The following is a 23,475-nucleotide window of genomic DNA, read 5'->3' as shown; positions in this document are numbered from 1 at the left end:
CAGCACCCACATGGCAGCTAACAACTGTCTGTAACTCCAGTTCCAAGGGATCTGACGGCCTCTTCTGACCTCTGCGGGCATTGCACAACACAGGCACTCACCTACATGCAGGCAATACATGCATACACATAAAATTTAAAAAAAAAAAAAAAAAGTAGCATTCTTGCCCCAGCACGCTCCCTTCCCACCAGGTCCTGGAGTTCGCTCGCCATGGCTCTACTGGCTGCTGCAGCCCGGCTCCTGGAAGCCAAGAATGCCTCTTGGCTTTGTTCTTGCTGCCCCGCATGCCAGTGCTTCTTCCATGAATTTGAAAGATATGCTGGCCTAAGGAACAGGCCAAAATTAAGGCCTTCAGGCAAAAACATGGCAAGAAAGTGGTGGGTCAAATCACCATGGGCATGATGTATGGTGGCATGAGAGACACGAAAGGGCTGGTATACGAAATATCAGTTCTTGATCCTGATGAGGGCTATGGTACCTCTGAATGCCAGAAAATGCTGCCCAAGGCAAAAGGTAGGGAAGAACCCCTGCCTGAGGGTTTATTTTGGCTGCTGGTAACTGGACAGATCCCCACAGAGGAACAGGTATCTTGGCTCTCACAAGAATGGACAAAATGAGCAGCTCTGCCTTCTCATGTGGTTACCATGCTGGACAACTTTCCTACAAATCTGCACCCTATGTCTCAGCTCAGTGCAGCTATTACAGCCCTCAACAGTGAAAGGAACTTTGCCTGGGCCTATGCAGAGGGAGTCACCCAAACTAAGTACTGGGAGGTAAGAAACTTGAGATGAGTGACATGAAGTGTGATGGGAATTCAGAGGCCGTGAATGTGGAGGGAGAAAGGGGAATGTAGACTCTTCAGTAAAAGTGCTTCTCTGAGTTATGCCAGAAGCTTAACAAACTTTCAGAAATGGGGACTATAGTATGTATGCATAGCATGAATGTGGCCCTGAATTTAATCCTCAACCCTAAAAAAAAAAAAAAAAAAAAAAAAAAACCTTTTGGGAGGGGAAACTTTTTTTTTTAAATTATAAAAAAAAAAGAAACACTTTTTTTTTTTTTTCTCAAAAACAAAAAAAAAAATGTAGAGCCAGGTATGGTGGTGCATGATTGCATGATTTTAATCTCAGCACTTGGGAGACAGAAGCAGGCAGATCGAGGACAGCCTGGTCTACATATCAAGTTCCAGGCCAGCTGGGGCTACAGGGAGACTGTCTCAAAAAGAACCACTCCCCCCTCCCTGGCCCAAAGCAAGAAAAAGGCTGCAAAATTACTGTTTATATTATATATATATATATATGAGCCATCAGATAAAATTCTAATCAGTAAATAATTTTACAAAATATGTAATATGCAGCCAGGCATGGTGGCACACAGCTATAATCCCAGCACTTAGGAGGCAGAGGCAGACAGATCTCTGTTTATTCAAGACCAGCCTGCTGTAAATAGCAAGCTCCAGGACAGCTAGGACTACAGGAAGACCCTGTCCAAAAAAAAAAAAAAAATGTGATGTAAAACCTCAGATCTTAATATAATTATAATAGGATATATTCAGAACTGGAAAAAAAAAGTGGGTTTAAAGGGCTATGCTGACAGAGATTATAAGCTTACCCGATTCTCATCATAAATAATTTGGACAATACTCCGATGTTTCTGCTCCACAGGAGGAGGGGACACAGGCTTCTCCGGCTCAGGAGGTTTAGCTGCTTCTTCTTCCAGCTGTTGCTAAGAGATCCAAAAAGGAAATGTCTGACATCCTTACTAGTAATCAGAGGCCAAAGATAAAACATGCTCCTCAGCACTGCTTCTCGATTCTACAAGATTTACTCTACAAGGGTCTCATGAAAGCCAGGGCTCAAAGCAAAGCAATCAAGAGTCACTTTAATAACTAAACATCACAAATCACACTTAGACAAACAGCTATAAAACTAAGGGGAGAAAACCTTTAATGTTTTAATTCTGAAAAAGGGAAAGATTAAGAGAACTTAAACTTAAGGAAGGTACACTATTGTACCTCTATCAAAATAAACTTTGATGGCACTGGGAAAAAGTTACAGATATTTATGAAGGTTTGTTGAAAATGATGTGAAAGGAAAGGGCTTGAGGATCAATCTTTAATTCAGACCAGCACCATGGTCCAAACCCAAAGATAGATATTATAATCTTAGACTGTTCTGGTCAAAAGGTTCCAAACTGTTGGTATATATAAATTATAAAGCAGAAGGCTATATTACGCTGTATTAATCTGAGTTTGAGCCTTAAGGTCACCTTTAACAGGTGGCATGATTCTAGTTATTTGTTTTTTCTAGAACCTTTCCTCAAAGTTAAGCACTCATACATAATGCAGGGAAAAAAATACTATTCTAACATATAGTTTTTTTGAAAGGATTAATGGTCTATATATAAAGTACACTACAACACCAGATATGATGGCACACACCTTTAATCCCAGCACTCGGGAGGCAGAGGCAGACAGATCTCTGTGAGTTCAAGGCCAGCTGAGGCTACAGGCAGCTGGGGCTACAGGGAGATCTTGTCTCAAAAAGACCAAAAAATAAATTAATTAAAATAAAATAAAATAAAATAAAATAAAATAAAATAAAGTACACTGCAACTATACATGTTCAGTAACTATTACCTATTACCGTAAGCAGGGACTTGTCTACCTTACCCACTCCTTTTTTTTCCAGCACCTAAACCATTACTTTAAACCTAGTAAATGCTCAACAAACACACATGGAAGGCTAAACCATAAGGCCATGTTTAAGACAATAAACATGACATTCAGTAAAGACAACTTAAAGTTTGGTATAAGGGGACATTATCTATACAGTCAAGGCTTCCAATTGTATAAGTTAGGTGCAAAATGAAAGAATAAATCTGTCCCCAACAGGGGCTGGAGATGTACATAATAAGGTTTTTAAAAAATAGATGTGAGGGTGTGGGGGGTACACATCTTTAACTTCCGAGGCAGAAGCAGGTGGATCTCCATGAGACTGAGGCCAACCTAGTCTACAAAGGGGAATTCCAGTGGGACTACAGGGAAATCCTGTCTCAAAAAAAAAAGAAAAAAAAACACCAAAAAAAAAAAGCCAAACAAGATTCTAAAAATTATATGAGATGAAAATAAATTTAAATGCCTAAAATATTCTTACAGACACTATTGTATTTCTGCAGTGCCACAAAGAGGCCAACCAGATGCAAGTACAAAGCCTAGAAATCAATCCACATGCAAATGTAAACACAAACTGTAACAATAACAATACTACAGAAAATGGGGAAAAATGAACTTTTCTTTCCCTTTTTTTATCTTATCATTTTTATTTATTTATGTCTGTGTATGCATGCACATGCTCACATGTGACGTGATGCATATGAGGAGGTCAGAAGACAACTTCTGAGAGGCAATTCTCTCCTATTTGAGTTCCAAGGACTGAATTCAGGTTGCTGGTCTTAGATGCACTCTTCTTTACCCCTGAGCTATCTCATCAGCCCAGACTTTCCAACTAACTCTCGATATAAAAAGAAAATTAATCTTAATTACTCTGAGGCTGACATGCAAAAGCACTTCCACCAAATAAAGAATAAAGACAACTTCTGAGAGGCAATTCTCTCCTATTTGAGTTCCAAGGACTGAATTCAGGTTGCTGGTCTTAGATGCACTCTTCTTTACCCCTGAGCTATCTCATCAGCCCAGACTTTCCAACTAACTCTCGATATAAAAAGAAAATTAATCTTAATTACTCTGAGGCTGACATGCAAAAGCACTTCCACCAAATAAAGAATAACATGAGAGGGGCTGGAGAGATGGCTCAGTGGTTAAGAGCACTGGCTGCTCTTGCAGAGGACCCAGGTTCAGTTCCCAGCACCCACATGGTGGCTAACAACCATCCATAACACCAGTTCCAGGGGATCCAACACCTTCTGACCTCTGCTGGCATTGCATGACATGGGTGGACTTAAATACATACAGGAAATACACTCATACATATAAAATAAAAATAATAAATAAAATATTTAGGCATTCTTAGGACACCCAAAATATAAAAGACAAAAGAAAAACTTAGACTTCAACAAAATTAAAAAATTTGTACATCAGAGAATATTATTAGAAAAGGGAAAAAAACACAGAATGAGAAAACATTATCTGATGAAAGATCTAGTACCATATATATATAACGTCTTACAACTTAGCTGGGGAGATAGCTCAGTGAATAAAGTGCTTTCTGTTCAAGCATAAAGACCTGAGTTCAGAGCCCCTCACCCACAATAAAGCTGATGCCTGCCTGTAATCTTAACACTGGGGGAATGGAGGTAAGGGATAGAGATAGGCAGATCCCTAGAGCTCGTTGGCTAGCCACTCTAACCAAATTGGTGAGCTCTAGGTTCAGTGAGAGACTTTGTCTCAAAATATGAGGTGGAGATTGACAGAGGAAAGATACCCAGCATTGTCCTCTAACCTACACATGGGCACACATACACAAGCACAACTGTACACTGACACACCCACCTGCACGCGCGCGTAATGCTTACAGTTCAACAATCAAAAGACAATGCACAAAGGATGTAAATGGCAAATATCCACTCAACGTATGCAAAGACATTCAAATTCAACATTATCATTAAGAAAAATATTACTAAGGAAATGCAAATTAAAACCACAGCAAGACACTAATTCACATCTACTAGGGTAGATATTTAAAGAACAAAATAAAAGCCAAGCGTGGTTTTATGTTCCAGCAACTGTAATACTATAGCACTCAATAAGCTAAGGGAGGAGAATCAATAATAATTTAATACCAGGCTGTGCTATGTAGAAGTGGGGAAGAAAAAAAGGGGAGATAACTAATGCTGACAAGGAAACAGAAAAGGTAAAACCATCATAAAATGCTACTGGGACTGTAAAATGCTACAGCCAGTTTTGAAAAAGAAGTTTACAGTTCCTCAGATACTTAAATTTACCATATAACACAACAATTCTACTTTTAGATACATATCCAACAAGTCCAAAAGAAAATTTTCACACAAAAACTAGTAAGTGAATGTTATAGCAGCATTAGTCATAATAATCAAAAAGCAAATACGGGGCTGGAGAGATGGCACAGCACTTAGGTATGCTTGCTGGTTTTCCAGAGGACGTAAGTTCCTTTCCCAGCACACACATCAGGTGACTCATAACTACCTGAAACTCCAAATCCAGGGGAACTGAGGCCCTCTTCTGTCTTCCACAGGCACCCACACATTTGTGGCAGGCATTCACAAGGACATATATACATAAACATAAACAAAAAATATGCCAGCACGGTGGCACCCGCCTTTAATCCTAGCACATGTGAGGCAGAGATATATGGATCTTTTCTAGTTCAAGGCCAGTGTGGCCTACATAATGAGTTGCAGGCCAGTCAGGGCTACATAGTGAGACCCTACATCAAAAATTAACTAATTGGGGGCTGGAGAGATGGCTCAGCGGTTAAGAGCACTGACTGCTCTTGCAGAGGACCCGGGTTTGATTCCCGGCACCCACATGGTGGCTACAAATGGTCTTTATTTACAGTTCCTCAGATACTTAAATTTACCATATAACACAACAATTCTACTTTTAGATACATATCCAACAAGTCCAAAAGAAAATTTTCACACAAAAACTAGTAAGTGAATGTTATAGCAGCATTAGTCATAATAATCAAAAAGCAAATACGGGGCTGGAGAGATGGCACAGCACTTAGGTATGCTTGCTGGTTTTCCAGAGGACGTAAGTTCCTTTCCCAGCACACACATCAGGTGACTCATAACTACCTGAAACTCCAAATCCAGGGGAACTGAGGCCCTCTTCTGGCTTCCACAGGCACCCACACATTTGTGGCAGGCATTCACAAGGACATATATACATAAACATAAACAAAAAATATGCCAGCACGGTGGCACCCGCCTTTAATCCTAGCACATGTGAGGCAGAGATATATGGATCTTTTCTAGTTCAAGGCCAGTGTGGCCTACATAATGAGTTGCAGGCCAGTCAGGGCTACATAGTGAGACCCTACATCAAAAATTAACTAATTGGGGGCTGGAGAGATGGCTCAGCGGTTAAGAGCACTGACTGCTCTTGCAGAGGACCCGGGTTTGATTCCCGGCACCCACATGGTGGCTACAAATGGTCTTTAACTCCAGTTCCAGGGGAATCCGAAGCCCTTGTCTGACCTCTGAGGCACTGCACGACACGGGTGCCCTTGCATACATGCAGGCAATACACTCATACACAGAAAATAAAAGTAAGAAAATATTTTTAATTAACTAATTGACCTTTTTAAAAGACCAAAAAGTAGATACAACCTAAATGTCGAACAATTAGTAACAATGGATGAATAAACCATGGTAGGTTCTATAGTGGAATAAACATGGTCAATAGCAATTAAAACATGCTGGGGCTGGAGAGATGTCTCAGCAGTGAAAAGCACTGTCTGCTCTTGGAGAAGACCCAGGTTCCATGTCTAGCATCCACATGGCAACTCAAAAACATCTGTAATTACAGTTTCAGGTGATCCAATGCCCTATTTGGCTTTTTTAGGTACTGCATACACATGGTGTGCTTACAGGTATGCAGGGAGACCGTTCATAAACATAAAAATACAAATAAAAAATTTATTAGCACCACATTTTAACCGATTGGGCTAACCAGCCACAAATAACCTGAAAATAAATTTTAGGTGCTAGAGAGATGGTTCAGTGGTTAAGAATATTGACTGCTCCTACAGAGGACCTGGGTTCAGTTCCTAGCACATGACCAGTAACAATCATTTATAACTCCAGTTTCAGAGGAGTCAAGACCCTCTTCTGGCTTTTGCAGGCATTCCACTTGTATGCAGAGAAAACTCATATATATATAAAATGTATCAAAATGTTTTTTTAATTTTTTTAATATTTTATTTTTTTATTTCTGTATGTATGAGTGTATTGCCTACATGTATGTAAGTGCATCATGTCATGCAATGCCCACAGAGGTCAGAAGAGGACATTGGATCCCCTGGAACTGGAATTACAGACAGTTGTTAGCTGCCATGTAGGTACTGGGAACTGAACCCAGGTCTTCTCCAACAGCAGCCAGTGCTCTTAACTGCTGAGCTATCTCTCCAGCATCCCCCAAAAAATTTTAATTAAAAAAAAAATTAAACATGTTGATACAAAATACAACATGGACAGTTTTTGAAAACTTGTCAAAGAATTCTATTTAACTCAACAGGTAGGTCACACAGATATGTAAGTGGCTGCTAAGAAATAGAACTAGGTGGAAACAGGAACTAACTACTGATACAGGGTTTCTTTTTAGAATTGACAAAAAGGTTCTAGAATTAGAAAGTTGTGATACCTACAAAATTTTATCAATGTGTTACCAATACATATGCACTTCGAAAGGATAAATACTGTGATTCGAGTTACATCTCAATTTTATTTATTTATTTATTTATTTACTTATCATCTATCTATCTTTCTAACCTCCATCCATCCATCCACACACCCATCCATCCTTATGAGTGTTTTGCCTCCACGTATGAAGGTATACCACCACATTCATGCAATGCCCACAAAGGCCAGAAGAGGGTGTCAGAACCCCCGGAACTGGAGTTACAGATGGTTATTACCTGCCATGTGGGTGCTGGGAATTGAACCTGGGACCACTGCAAAAGCAGCCAGTGCCCTTAAACACTGAGTCATCTCCAGTCCCATATACTTCAATTTTGGGGGTTTGTTTGTTTGTTTTGAGACAGGGTTAGAAGCCTCAGCTGGCCTGGACCCGCTATGTAGGCTAGGCTGGCCTTAATCTCACAGAGGTCCTCCTGTTTCTGCCTTCCAAGTGCTGGGATTAAAGGTGCATCACCATTCCAGCTCACCTCAGTTTTTAAAAGATCCTCATTGGGGGCTGGAGAGATGGCTCAGCGGTTAAGAGCACTGACTGCTCTTGCAAAGGACCTGAGTTTGATTCCCAGCACCCACACGGCAGCTATGAACCATCCTTAACTCCAGTTCCAAGGGAATCCAAAGCCGCCTTCTGATCTCTGAGGCATTGCAGGACATGATGCACTGACATACATGCAGGCAACACACAAAATAAAAATAATAAATAAAATATATTTTTTTAAAAGTTCCTCATTGGGCTGGGCATGGTGGTGGCACGCCTTTAATCCCAGCACTTGGGAGGGAGAGGCAGGAGGATCTCTATGAGTTCAAGGCCAGCCTGGTCTACATAGTGAGTTCCAGGACAGCTAGGGTTACAGGGAGACCCTGCCTCAAAAAGACAAAAAAAGTTCAATGGTAGCATGCATCTATATAATGACAGCTACTCAGGAAGTGAGGCAGGAAAATCATTTGAGCCCAGAAACTTAAGGTCAACCTGGGCAACATAGTCAGCAAGACCTCACTCATCTTTGAAAATAACAAAAACAGAAAATCTCCCTATTCAACAAAGCTATTAGAAAAAAAGGAACAAAGTGATAGACTACAAATTGGTCAAACCTACTATATATAAGCTGCAAAGAAGCTTTAGAAACATCTTTAAAGTAACAAAATAACACTATATATATATATATATAGTGTTCTTCTGTATATATACAGAAGAAACACAAGTAATTCATCAACAAATGAAAATAAGTTCAGTCTCATTCTTAATCAAGGAAATGCAAATTAATTAAAGCCACAGTGAAAACAACTCCACATCCACATGAAAAAAAACTTGACAAGGACAGGCAAGGATAGGCAAAGTCTAGTAGCCATAAACACTGCCAATGGGAATATAAAATAATATTATCATTTTAGCAAATTCAGCATCATCTAGTATACTTAAAGATCATATAACGAGACATAAAGCAGGAGAAATAAGGAAATTTAACTAAGCAAACTCACAGCAAGGAAAAGCAAGGCACAGACTGTGTAAGGCATTACTTCTTTTTCACACCTAGTTCTAGAATACAGACTACCATGAGCAAAACTGACACTTACCTGCTTCTTCTTCAGCTTAAGGATCTGCTGCTCTACTTTTGCAATTTCACGATCCACCCGATCCATACTTTGTATTAATTCTTCCTTTGAAAGCTTCGAAGGTGAAGCATTTTGATCATCTCCACATGGTTGCCCAGTGATTGGAGAAGACGGAGCTTCATGTTTGTCTCTAAATGCAGAATCCTTTAAGGAAGAAAAATCATAAACAATTTATTTTGCACTAATAGCCCATGTTGAGTACTGACTAAAAATATAAAATTTAAAACACGGAAGAGTCGGTGTTCACATTCTCTATTCTCCCCACTCCCAAGCGAACAAACAGCCTTCATTGGTTGCAAGAGCAAATGAGGGAACACATGCCATCCATAGACACTATCTGTCCTTCAAAAGCAATGTATCATTTCTCTACTGATAGTCTTTTAGTAGCAATTTTCAGTCACAAATGCAAATATATATATACATATATATATATGTATACATATATAAACAAATTCCATAGATGGGGCTTGTAATACTTCTATAGTCTAGATATATCCTTATTTAAGATTTATTTTATATCTATGTGTCTATGTGTGTATGCCATGTGTATGGGTGTCCACTGGGGTCAGAAGAGAGTGTAGGATCCCGTGAACCTGGAATTACAGGCCATTATGAACTGCCCAACATATGTGCTGGGAATGAAACTTGAGTCTACTGGAAGAGCAGTAAGTGCTATCAACTGCTGAGTCATTTCTCTAGCCCTTCATTCATGCATTTGAAGACCCTGGAAGTGGTAATGACTAAGAAGCCAGGAGGTTTGCCAGACTTTAACATAACAATAATGACACTAGAGAATTTAGAGAAAATAATAGTGTAATCATGACGAAGGAAGACCAACCTCTCAACCATTTTCTTAGAATCGTTCCTCAAAAAGACTGAACAAGTAAGCTGGAAGACAGTGCTACTCCTGGTAAAACCTGTATGTCCATCTAACTTACCACTATGAAAAGGCCAGGAGTTTCCATAAAAATCTTTTCAGAGTCTGCGGACATAACTCAGTGACAAAGTACATACTTAGTATGGTGAGATCCTGAGTTCAATCCTTAGCACCAAAACAAAATGTTTTCAGTGTTTCCAAGGATAATAACTGAGCCATGAAGTCAGAGAAAAAAGCTGGGAACTAGATCTTATGTCTGGACTATCTTCAAACAGGGCAACAATGTCTGCTCACAATACAGAACACATAACATTTCTCTGACAAAAAAATATTATACTCCACATTCACCAAAAGAAAAACTATCCCATTCCATTCACAATTCAGCAGTGATCCATAAAGAATGAAAATTCCACTACCAAAAATCTATCACCATATCCCAACATATACACACACCTTCCCAATCTCAGATAAAGATATAAAGATACATGCAGTTTTCTCTTTTTTTTTTTTTTTTTTTTTTGGTCTTATTGAGACAGGGTCTCTCTAAGCCCCAGCAGGCCTGGAACTCATATGTAGACCAGGTTGGTCTTGAACTCACAGAGAGCCTGCCTCCTGGGAGAGTGCTGGACTAAAGGCATGTGCCACCATGCCCAGCACATGCAGTTTCTTAAACACATACTTTTTTTCTTTTTGAGACAGAGTTTCCCTGTAGCCCCAGCTGGCCTTGAACTCACAGAGATACGCCTGCCTCTGCCTCTGGGATTAAAGGCGTGCACCACCACGCCCGGCTAATAAAAATATTTTTAAAGACAAACAAATAAAATCAGATTCAGTATATAAGTATTGTTTTCAATCTTTAGAAGTAAAAAGGACAGGGGAAAATGTCTTTATGGTTCTTTGCAGAAGATTCAAATCTTTACCAACTCTGTAAAAAATAGAACAATTCTTGATTTAAATAAACCAGCTAATATTTGCACTAAATAAAGAATACAAAATTTTCAAACTTTAAGGCCTCGTATGTGTGAAGTCTTTGTAATTATGAGACAATTCCTGGTAACTTTGAAATATTAATGTACAGAGAAAAACTTTAAATGAATCAATAGTACTCTGATGTTACAGAAATATGCATAATGACAAAAAACAAAACAAAACAAAACAAAACCCTGATTAGCAGATTCTGAAACTGCCTTCCAGGTGATTGATGCATATTCTAAAAACTACTACAAATCAGGAGAGGGATAAAAAGGGGCAGAGGAGCAGAATGTGGGGCTATGACACAGGGTCACTTAATTTTCTTTCTACCATCTGTTTTCTCAACCATGAAATAGAAAAAACACCACCAGGCGTGGTAGCACAGGCCTTTAATCCCAGCACTTGGGAGGTAGAGGCAGGAGGATTTCTGTGAGTTTGAGGCCAGCCTGGTCAACAGAGCAAGTTCCAGGCCAGCTGGGGCTACAGGGAGACCCTGTATCAAAAAGACCAAACGAATAAAATTAAATTAAAATTTTAAAAAAATTAAAGACAGAAAAAACAAGTCATATACAATGATCTAATAAGCCACATTTTATTAATGAATGAGTTTTAAGATCCCTTTCTACTAAAAAAAAAATTCTACAGCTATAAATTACATTTGTGATAATTTATTCACTGCTGGAAGATGCTATATTTTAATTCTGTTCCTTTCAGTGCAGCAAAATGTTTCTTAAACACCCCAAAGACTGTAACAGTGATATTTCACATGGTGTAGTATATCTAAAAACTCCCAGAAGCTAATTACCAGTTTGCCACAAAGAACTTTTATCTACTCGATATACTATTTTTAACAATTTACCTAGAAGACAAAAGCACAATGGATACTCATTTATCCTTCGTGCAGATTCACCTCTGTGTATGTGCTTTCTCTTTATATCTACACACTGTTTCTGGCTGAACAACCTGAAAATAAATTATACATGTATTTCCTGTCTTCTAAACTATTTTTTGAAGTATTAAAAACACAAAGAAAATGTTTTTAAGTCACAAGCCCATGGAATTGTGCAACTAACTATAAAGATCAAGAAAAATTTGTCAACACTGAAAGGTTTCTGAATGCACAATGACCAAAACTTAATCTAAAATGTGTAATGAAATGCAGGCATTCCTGAAAGCACTCACCAGCAGCCTTGGTTCTGAACATACATATGTACTTTGTACAGTGGAAGCCATCCTACCACACAATGCCAAAAAAACAAAAACAAAAAACAAAACACTGCCTACACACCTGAGTTTAGATTTAAGACTACTCAGTGTTGGGGCTGGGTAGATGACTCAGTGGATAAAGCACTTGCTATGCAAATGTAAGGTCAGGAGTTTGGATCCCCAACCTCCACATAAAAACACTAGGGAGGCCAGGCGTGGTGGCACAAGCCTTTAATCCCAGGCAGAAGCAGGCGGATCTCTGTGAGTTCAAGGCCAGCCTGGTCTACATAGTGAGTTCCAGGACAGCTGGGGCTACAGGGAGACCCTGTCTCAAAAAGACAAAAAAAAAAAAAACAAAAAAACACTAGGCAGGTGTGGCAATCTACCTGTAATCCCAAAGCTCTGAAGGTAGTGACAGGGGGATTCTCCAGGGTAAGCTGGTTTGCTAGACTAATGAATGAAGGAGCTTGGAGACCCTGCTTCAGTAAATATAGTGTGGAGGGAGATCAAAAAAGATCCCAACATCAATTTCTGGGCACCACACCACATGCACATACATGCACATGCACGCACATGCACTCACACAAGCTCACACACACATGCAAACATTTATACTTGTACACTAAAAAAAAAGACTACTTTATAAGTTGCAGTGTTGTCACTATACATACAAAGTTTTCCGATATTATAGAAACACTGGTTTAATTAGGGAAAAACAAAAACTATTTTCATACTATCACTGCTTTGTATACATATCTTTTTAAAAAATTTTATTAGTTTTATTTTATGAGTATGAGTGTATTTGCCTGCACCTGTGTTGTACAATGCCTGCGGAGGTCAGAAAAGGCTGTCAGATCCCCTGGGACTGGAGTTACGGACAGTTGTTAGCTGCCATGTGGGTGGCTGGGATTCGAACGCAGGTCTTCTGCAAGAACAACCAGTGTTCTTAACCACTGAACCATCACTCCAGCCCTGTATACGTATCTTTAAATTATGTTAAAATTTTGGTTTTAGATATTGTTTGAGGTGCTGGCTTGAATTTTATAAGAAATCATTAAATGAGGCTGGCCATGATGGCTCATACCTATAATACTAGCACAGAGAGGCAGAGGTAGAAGGATTAAGAATTCAAGGCTAGTCTTCACTACAAAGAAATTTGAGGCCAACATGGGCTATGAGACTTGTCGTGGAAAGAAAAGGAAAAGAAAAATGTTGAAGTGGACTTTAGCTTGGGAACAATTTCTGAAATGGTGCTAAACGTACTTCTGTTTTTTTGTGTAAAAATAAGTAAGTAGGTCATGGTGGCTGGTGTGTATGATTCTGGCACTGGGACCAGAGGCAGAAGGAGTACTGCAAGTTTGAGGTCAGCCTGATCTACATAGTTAAGTACCAGGCTACAGAGTGAAACCCCGTCTCTAAATAAACAAGCAAACAAGTGTTTGTCATTAGTGTGCAAATTTGGTTTTAGCTTTAATAAATGATAGAATTTTATGTACCATAGGTTGAGAGAGATGGCTCAGTGGTTAAGAGTACTGACTGGCTCTTGTAGATGACCCAAGTTCAGTGCCCAGTACCCATATGGCAGCTAACAACTGTCTGTAATTCCAGTTCCAAGGGACCCAAAGCCTTTTTCTGGCTTCTGTGGGATTATATGCACATGGTTCACTTACATACAAGCAAAACACACATACACATAAAAAACAAATAAGCCAGGTGTGGTGGTGCATGCCTTTAATCCCAGCACTGGGGAGGCAGAGACAGGGATCTCTGTGAGTTCAAGCCCAGCCTGGTCTACACAGTGAGTTCCAGGACAGCTGGAGCTACAGGAAGACTTTTTGGTTTCAAAAAGACCTAAATAAATAAATAAATAAATAAATAAATATAATGCCAGGGATGGTGGTGCACACTTAATCCCAGCACTCAAGAGACTGATGGATCTCTGTGAGTTCAAGGCCAGCCTGGTCTACATAGTGAGTTTCAGGCCAGTTAGGACTATAGGGGAACCCTGTCTCCAAAAATATGAATGAATAAAAGAATGAATGAATGAATAAAATGTGTACTAAAGAATTATTTTTAAATAAATTTTTGTATTATTTAGTAACAGCAAATGTTTGTTGTATATGGCTAATTTATATGCCTATGTACCCAGCATTTTGCAATATTTTCTCAGGCAGGTCAAGCATGGTGGCCCATGCCTTTACCCTCAGTACTCCAGAGAGGGAAGCAGGATGATCTCTGAGGTCCAGGATAGCCAGGCTATATAGTAAGACCCTATCTCAAAAAAAAAAAAAAAAAAAAAAAAAAGAGAAAAAGTTTCTCAGGCAAAAAGGGGTTGGTTCCAAGTGGGGGAAAAATTAGGAAGCTTTGATTTATATAAAAGATACAAAATGCCATCATAAAAGTAAATGAATTTGTAAGAAAGAGATTTGCTATCAAAACACTATAGTATGCCATTTAAAAAAAAAAAAATGAAGACAAGGCCAGTGAAATGGCTCAGTAGGAAAAGGCACTTACCACCAACATGACAACTTAAATTCAATCTCCAGGAACTACATGGTAGAAAGAATCAATCCCTAAAAGTTGTCCTCTGACCTACACACACACTGTGGCATGTGTGCATACACACATGTACATGTGTAGAAACACACACACAAACACAAATGAGTAAATAAATAAAAGTTTTAAAATTTAAGGGTCTGGAAAGATGGCAGCAGTTAAGAGTACATACTTCTCTAGCATAGGACCTTACCTTAGTTCCCAGCACCCACATCAGGCAACTCAATTGCTTATAAACTCCAGTTCCAGGGCATCCAATACCCTCTTCTGGCCTCAAGAGGCATCTATACTCACATGCACACATCCACACATGCGTACATATAATTACGTTATTTTAAAATGAAGACAAAAGGATAATGAGAAAACATTAGTATATGTTAGTAAGAAGGTTAAGAGGGTAGAGATATAATTCAGTGGTAAAGTGAGTTGATCCCTAGCACCACAAAAGAGAAAAAAGAAAGAAAAGATTAATACCTCTCTGTTGAAGAGTTTCTTAAATTGATTTATTTTTTCCTAAAATAAATATCCACTCAATACCTACTAAATTCTAGGTACTTACTAATCTGTAGATATAATGAGATGTAAAACAGACAACTGAGACCCTGAACCACAGCAACATAACAAGAAAGAAACATAACATAGAGACACATTTACAGAAGGTAATAAGCACAGGGAGAAAAATCATTTGACCTTAAAAGAGCTTTTATAGAGTCACAATATATAATATTTGAAATGTCACAAAATATAGTCAATATTAGTAGTTAAATGATAGCATAATGATAATAACATAATTACATGATTACATAAGTACTATACTTGAAAGTTGCTCCACGAGGTGATAGATGTCAATTAGTTTCATTGAATCATTCCACAATGTAAACACATATCAAAATATCACATTATACACAGGAAATATATACAATTTTTATTTAACAACTAATGAGACGAGGTTATTTCCACAAGTTATAGAATTACAGGTAATTTCTTCTTTGTAATCTCTCTCTCTCTCTCTCTCTCTCTCTGAAACAGGGTCTCATTGACCACACACTGGCCAAGGATGACCTTGAACTTCAGATTCTCCAGTAGGCACATCCCAAGGCATGCACCATCATGCATGGTTTATGTGGTACTGGGGACTCAAATCCAAGGCTTCATGCATGCTAAGCAAGCATTCTATCAATTGAGATACATCCTTAGCCCCATTTTTTTGTTTGTTATGTGAGACAGGATCTTACTATGTAGCTAAAGCTGGCATGGAACTTACTATGTAGTAAACAATCCTCCTGCCTCAGTGTCCCAAGTACAATTACAGGTATGAGTCACTACATCAAACTACTATAATTTCCAAGTATTTCTCTACATAAAACTGAAAGCTTTTCTATATAAAACTTATGACTAATTAAACCATAGATAAAATTTTTTTTCCTATGTAGCTAGTTAATAAATTATTACCAAGCTAAAAGGGCTTATTTAATTTAAACTTGACAAAAGTACATGCCTTTAATCCCAGCACTTGAGACGCAGAGGCAGGTAGACCTTTTTAAAACAAAACAAGATGGTTCAGTGGGTAAAGATGCCTGCCACCAAGCCTGACCTAAGTTCAATCCCATGTGGTAGGAGGAAAGAACTGACTTCAAGTTGTCCTCTGACCTCCATATGAAGCACTCTCCATTCCTACACAAATAAAATAAATTTGACAAAACTGACACTCTTCACTACCTCTGATCATATTTTATAGTGTAGCAAGCCAGCAAAAAATGCATGAGAACTAGACTTTTTTATTGAATCCCTTAACTTGTTTTCACTTAACAAAAAGTCAAAAGTACTAACTTTGAAGTCTGGTGCACTAAGTCTGTGGTTTATAGATTCACTTAACAACATTTTTACCCTCCCATAGCACTATCCTTTAGCAACTAGTATAATGTAGATTTTTCTTTTAAGCACTATGCCTGAAATATGGCTAAATAAACATTATAGACCTACAGTTCCACAGAGCAAGAAAGCAAATATTTACCTTCTTAGCATCTGCAGAAGACCTCAACCCTTCTGGCAGTGTGTGTACTAAAGGTAAAACCGCAGCACTAACACGCTGAAAATGGGACTCAGAAACCTGCTCCAGACGTGGCCGTTTGGATTCCAGTGAATCATGATCCACCGGTGATGGGCCTGGATGAAACTGTTCATATCCAGTTCTTCTTTCTTGAGGCCTAATATATTAAAAAAACAAACAAACAAAAAACAACAACAAAAAAAAACCCTCTTGAAAATTATAAAGTGGCACATAACTCCTTGCTACCATCCTAGTTAGGCTTTAAAATGAACAAAAAGGTTATGCTTACATTCAAAGGGAACTGCTGCCCCCTCTACCTATTTCAAAATAAAATTCAGGTGTCCAACCCACTGCCCTCAGGCCACATGTCCAAGGATAGCTATGCATGTGGTCCAAAACATGTGTAGACAACAAAGTCATGTCACAATGTCAAAAGGTTGTGCACCCTGAACCTTACCTGAATAATATAAAACTTCTAGAAGAAAGTTTCTTTAGGAGGAAAGTGAAGATGGTAAACAAATTTAGAGTAGAAAATCTTGAAGGAGGACTTTGATTTGTGAAAAAAAATTGAGTTACTGAAGGTTCATAAAATATGTTTTCAGAGCTGATTTGATTCAGTGGGTAAAGTGCTTGCCACGCAAGCATGAGGACCTGAGTTCAAATTGACAGAACCAGGTAAAGCTGGCTGCTTACCCACTCACATGCACATACAGGCATACACACACACAGACTTTTTAAACACTGTCTTAAGAGCTAAAATTAAATAAACCAGACCAAAGGAGCTACCATCTTTCAACCAAGAGTAAAAGCAAACAAAGGAAAAACAAACAAACTCACTCCAGCTATTACTTCATGGAATCATAAATGACTTGAGGTGTCATTTGGTCTTAAACACAAGTCTCAAATAGAAATCTAACATGGTTTCTTACCACATCATCCTGACCCCCAAAACATATACCCTGTCTAGTTTTTACAAAAAGAAAAATATATTAAAGGATAAAATCTGCTTTAAATTCATACATGATATATTACAGTCTTGATCATGGAGAGTCTTTGACCTTTCATTTTCAACTAAAGAAATTACAGAGGTGACATTTTACCTTACGGTCAAGCTTCAATATTATGCAAAACATTTCACTGAAAACATAATCTACATACTTCATGTTTAGGATAGATGATAAAATAAATGCCAAGACCTACAAGATTATACACCCAAAAATTTAAATATCTTCATCATACAGAATTCTATTCTGTTCTTAAAATTGAGAATATAGAGCTGGTGGAAGAAGTACCACATGAATCCGTTGACCTGAGTTCAATTCTGGCTGTCATGAGATGAGCATGCAGTTACATACTCCCTGTCTAGTCACAGGCTCAAAAATAATGAAGGTTGCCAGGGAGCTGAAATTTTTAATCAGAAACCAAAGAATTCTGCCTTCTTTTTAAGTTGATTAATTCAGTCATTTTGTCCTAAAAAGACATCTAAAGCCTTAAAGAAGCCACATAAAACTGAAATTAATCAACATGCACCCCCCAAAAAAAGTTGCTTTCTAAACCAGCAATGAACAATCTGAAAAGAAAATTAAGAAAGCAATTCTAATTATGTACCACCAGAAAAAATAGGGATAAATTGACCAAAGAAACTTAAGCTTAAAAACCGAAAACAAACAAAAGAAAACAATACTAAGATGTAGCACATTCATGTATTATAAGACATAGTATTGATAGGAAGACAAAATTGTATAAAGTAACATACATATTCAATGATCTTTATCAAAAGCCCATTGTTATTGTCACAGAAACAGCAAAAGTTATCATAAAAGTCATGGAGTTTCAAGGGCCCCTGAACAGACAAAAGAACCATGGAAAAGAAAAACAAAGTGAAAGAACTTACTCATCACAATTTCAAGCCTTAATACCCAAAGCTACAGTAACCAAGAGATTCAATTTCAACTAAACAGCCAGAGGTCATTTATCAAAATTCAGCACCCTGGCCCCTGCCTTCCAGAACCAACATATTTGGGCTACTTTAAACCTTAAAGCTTCTGACTGCAGAAAGTGCAGAGTCATAACTGCTCAAAGTGCTGAGAATAAGCAACTGTGAGTGCTCAACTGCAGATGAAAACATATATCACACCCTCCATTACAAAGTTCAGGGAATATCATGAAAAGGGGGCAGCCAGGGGACAGGGAGAAGTGCTATGAAATGCTGCCCTCATGAACTCACAGCAGCTGTGGTTACGTGCACAAGACCTGCACAAGATCAAGTCACTTAAATTGGCAGCATGGAGGGGAGAAGAACTCCCAACATTCCATCCCCAGCTGAGGAACTATTGGCAGCTAATGGATGCTAAGAAAAAGGAGTCATTTTTCTCTGAGGGGGTGGTGGATTTGGCCATGAACTTAAGAAGTTGAGGTGATGTGAGAGAAGTTGGAGGGAGGGAAGGGAGTGAGGATCAATATGACCAAGACACATGTATAAAATTTACACAAGAATAGACAGGAGTGGTAATAATCCAGGCACTCAGCAGGCAGAGGTAGGTGGAGCTCTGTGAGATCCAGGCCAGCCTGGTCTACATAGTGGGTTCCAGGTCAGCTGAAACTACAATGAAACCATTTCCAAAAAACAAAACATTAATTAATTGATTATTTAAAAAAGAGACTAGAGTGCTGGACAGATGGCTCACCGGTTAAGAGCACTGACTGCTCTTGCAGAGGACCCAGGTTCAATTCCCAGCACCCACATGGCAGCTACAAACCATCCTTAACTCCAGTTCCAGAGGAATCCACCACCCTCTTCTGACCTTCGCAGCACTGCATGACACGGGTGCACTCACATATATGCAGGCAATACACTCATACACATAAAATAAAAATAATAAAATATTAAAAAAAAAAAAACGGGCTAGAGAGTAGCCGGGGGTGGTTGTGTATTAAAGGCATGTGCCACCATGTCTAGCTCATAATACATTTTAGATGCTCAGTGCTACCAGGTCTGAAAATGTTTGCCTCTTGCTTTAAGGTTTAAACTTGTCTCGCACAATTCTTTTTCTGAGAACTTAAAGCTATTATTTCATTATCTTCTGTCACTCGATTATCACTCGATTCTGCTCTACAGAAGTTCAGAACCAGACTCTATTCTGCCCTAAAGAGGACCTATTTTGCTTCCTAAATTCCTAGTCTTCCACTTATCCTTGAACTTCAAAAATGTAATAAAGATCATGGTACTCTGTATCCTCTTGCTTGGGACACTGTGGCACCCTACTCAGACTTTCTCTTTGTGTGAAATTGTCCACATGAGTTTTCTTTGTCATTTCTACTTTGAATGTTATGTGCTTGCCTGTTTTGGGGCTAAAGATTGTGATAGGATATGGCTTTCTATACACTTTTACATAGGAGAGGGTAGGGTAAAGGGAAAACTTGGTTGAGGCTCTAACAGCCTTTGTGGAGGACCCTGGCCCATAGACAGACAGATAAGCCACTCCTGGATGGCTTATCATTTTGGAAAATAACCCCAAAAGTGTCCTTCCTGTACCTACTAAGAAAACAGGGTGGCATAAAGGAGATTCTCAATAATCATCTGCCATAACCCCATTTAAATCTTTTCCAATTGAGAAAATCGTGAGAAATTCTAGGATTTTTACTGGCTTTCCTGTATCAATACTTTGGGAATAAAAATAGGAAATGGGAGGCAAAGTCATTCAAGATTCTTCTAATTCCTTCCCGGAATCTCAGTTTTCACAGTTCTGGCAACAGCTGTATACCTTTCTTTTTTATACAAGATGTTATTTTTCACCTTCTCCCATTTTTGTGTATTTGCAAAATCCTGATGAAGGAAGCTGAGACAACACAAAGAAAGAATGACAGCCCCATGTTCACAGATCTACAGAATACTTTTTTTGTTTGCTTTTGAGACAGAGACTCCTATAGCCCCAAATGGTGAACTCCCTATGTAGACTGGCTAGCTTCGATCTCAGAGATCCACCTGCCTCTGCCTCCTGAGTACTGAGATTAAAGGAATGTGCTACCATGCCTGGCATAAGCAAAGAGAATCCAGTAGAATACTTTTAACTCTATTAATTACATTTATTTAATGTGTGTGTATAAGACACTCATGCCAGAGCACACACGTGCCATAGTGCAAACGTGAAACAGAGGACAACTTGTGGAAGTTGGTTCTTTACCTCCATCATGTGAGTTCTAGGGATACAATTCAGGTTATCAGACTTGGCAACAAGCACCATTACCCACTGAGCCATCTTGCTGGCCCAATCAGCAGAATATGTTTTAATTGTCCATATAACCTAAAGCTACAGTACACAGATCCAATGCTATCAGTACCGAATTTTTAAAGGAATTCTTCACAATAAAATAAGAAAAACTCAAAAATTCACATGTGGGGCTGGAGAAATGGCCCAGTGGTTAAGAGCACTGACTGCTCTTGCAGAGGACCCAGGTTCGATTCCCAGCAACCACGTGGCGGCTCCGAACCATCCTTAACTCCAGTTCCAGGGGAATCCGAAACCCTCTTCTGACCTCCGTGGCACTGCACGACAAGGGTGCGCTCACATACATGCAGGCAATACACTCATACACATAAAATTTAAAAAAAAAATTTTTTTAATTGAAAAAAAAAATTTACATGGTTGCAGTTGCAGAGGACCCAGGTTTGGTTTTCAACTACCATGTGTTGGTTAATAATCATCCTTATCTCCAGTTCCAGGGGATCCAATGCCCTCTTCTGGCTTCCGTGGGCATTTCAGGCACATGGTGCATGTACACACTTGCAGGCAAGCACTCAGACACATAATAAATAAATAAATAAATAAATAAATAAATAAATAAATAAATAAATTACATGTATCCATAAAGACCCCCAAATGCTAAAACAATTCTGAAAAAAACAGAAAGTCAGAGGCTTCATACTTCTTGATTTAAAATTGTATTAAAAAGCTATAATAATCAAAATATGATACTGAACTAGAAACTGACAAAGACCAGAGGAAGGGTATGAAAAGCCAAAATTAAATTCAAACTTAAATGATCAACTAATTTTTGACAAGAGTAGCAAAAAGACACAGCTGAAAACATGGTTTCTTCAATATATCATGCTGGGAAAAATGGATTTTCACAGGCAAAAGAATGAAATTAGACACTACATAAAAATCAATTTAAAATGGATAAAAGATTAAATTAAATAGAAGGTCAGAAAGTATGAAACTCCTAAAAAAGAACACAGGGAAAGCTCTCGGGTACTGGCCTTGGTAATATTTTGCTAACATAAAAAAATCTCAGGCCACAAATGCAATAATAAATAACTAGGCATACATCAAACTCAAAAGTTTCTGAAGAACACAGAATAACCAACAAAGGGAAACAGCAGACTAGAAAAATATTTGTACATCTGATAGCCAAAATTGATACAGAATTCATACAACTCAATGGAAAAATAAATCACCAAGGGCTGAGAAGATGATTCAGTGAGTAGGTAAAGTGCCTGCTGTGCAAGCATGAGGACCTGAGTTCAGATCTGCAGCACTCACGTAAAAAGCCGAGAGGCAGGGGGATTATTGGAGCTCCAGGTTCAATGAGAGAGCCCATCTCAAAAAATGAAGAGAGCAACTACAGAAGCTATCAGACAATGACCTCAATGCCCCCAAACACATACAAACAAATCACCATTTCAAAAGATGAAAAATTTATTATATATTTCTCCAAAATATAAATAAATAAGAGTGCCACAGGTATTTAAAATGCCCAATATTAGTAATTATTAGGGACATGCAAACTAAAATGACTATGAGATACCACTTCCCATTAGCTACCCATTAGGATTCCTGCTATGAAACAATAAAGAGGACTGGAGAGATGAGTCAGCAGTTCAGAGCACTGGTGCTCTTGCAGAGGACCCAGGTTAAGTTCACAGCACCCATGTGGTAGCTCACAACCATCTGTAACTCCAGTTTCAAGGGATCTGACACCGCCTTCTAGCCTCCACAGGCACTGCACACACATGGTACACTTTAAGAGAGAGGCAAAAGACTCATACAAAATAAAAATAAATAAAGTTTAGGGGCTGGAGAGATGGCTCAGCAGTTAAGAGCACTGACTGCTCTTGCAGAGGATCGGATTCAGAGTCCCAGTGCCCACATGCTGACAACTATCTATAACTCTAGTTCCAGGGGATCTGATGCCCTCTTTTGACCTCCATGGGCATTGCACGACACAGGTGTATTTAGGTACCTGTATTTAGGTAATAAGAGAAAAAGAGTTCCTATACACTGATGGTGAGTGTAGATGGTACAGTTAGCAGTGGAAAGAGTATGGCAGCTTCTAAAGAAACTTAAAATGTTTAAATGATGTATCTGGAGAACATCACGCTAATTGAAATGAACCAGACATAGAAAGATGACTACTGAATGACCTCACTAATATATAGCATCTAAAAAAACTCAAAGAGAGAGAGAAAAAAAGACATAGCCAGAACTAACAAAATAGCAGATACATAGGATAATTAAAAAAAAAAATCTAACATTCAAAACTAGGAATAAAGGTAAGAAAATTGTACTATATTTGGGATTTTTTAAATGAATAAATTTTAGCTATTCTTGCCATCAAAAAGGGGGATAATGGATGCTAATTTGTTTCAGCATAGTATCCTTCACACTGTCTACATATATTCTTTGACATCATGTTATACATTTAAATACACTCAATAATTTTTCCCCCAGTGTTGGAGATGGAATCTAGGGCCTCATGAATGCCAGGCAAGTGCTCTACCAGT

The 23,475-nt window shown here is 38.6% G+C and overlaps 1 protein-coding gene across 17 annotated transcripts in view; it reads right to left on the bottom strand.

Annotated features, from left to right (window-relative positions):
* Nucleotides 1–23,475, bottom strand: part of Ncor1 (nuclear receptor corepressor 1) — a 179,658-nt gene that overhangs the window by 119,031 nt on the left and 37,152 nt on the right. For 16 of the 17 annotated variants that reach the window (XM_008824153.3, XM_029557263.1, XM_029557324.1 and 13 more), the window contains exons 4-6: nt 16,656–16,848; nt 8,992–9,174; nt 1,612–1,725 (exon numbers count right to left, since the gene is read on the bottom strand). In XM_008824153.3, coding sequence (XP_008822375.1) covers nt 1,612–1,725; nt 8,992–9,174; nt 16,656–16,848 — 490 coding nt within the window. The remainder of the gene's footprint in view (nt 1–1,611; nt 1,726–8,991; nt 9,175–16,655; nt 16,849–23,475) is intronic. The other variant, XM_029557530.1, reaches the window with a different exon arrangement.

Source organism: Nannospalax galili, unplaced genomic scaffold (assembly GCF_000622305.1).
Source record: "Nannospalax galili isolate Female #2095 unplaced genomic scaffold, S.galili_v1.0 scaffold530, whole genome shotgun sequence".
NCBI lineage: Eukaryota > Metazoa > Chordata > Mammalia > Rodentia > Spalacidae > Nannospalax > Nannospalax galili.
The sequence above is the reverse complement of the archived record's forward strand: the minus strand, read 5'-3'. Positions and strand labels throughout refer to the sequence as shown.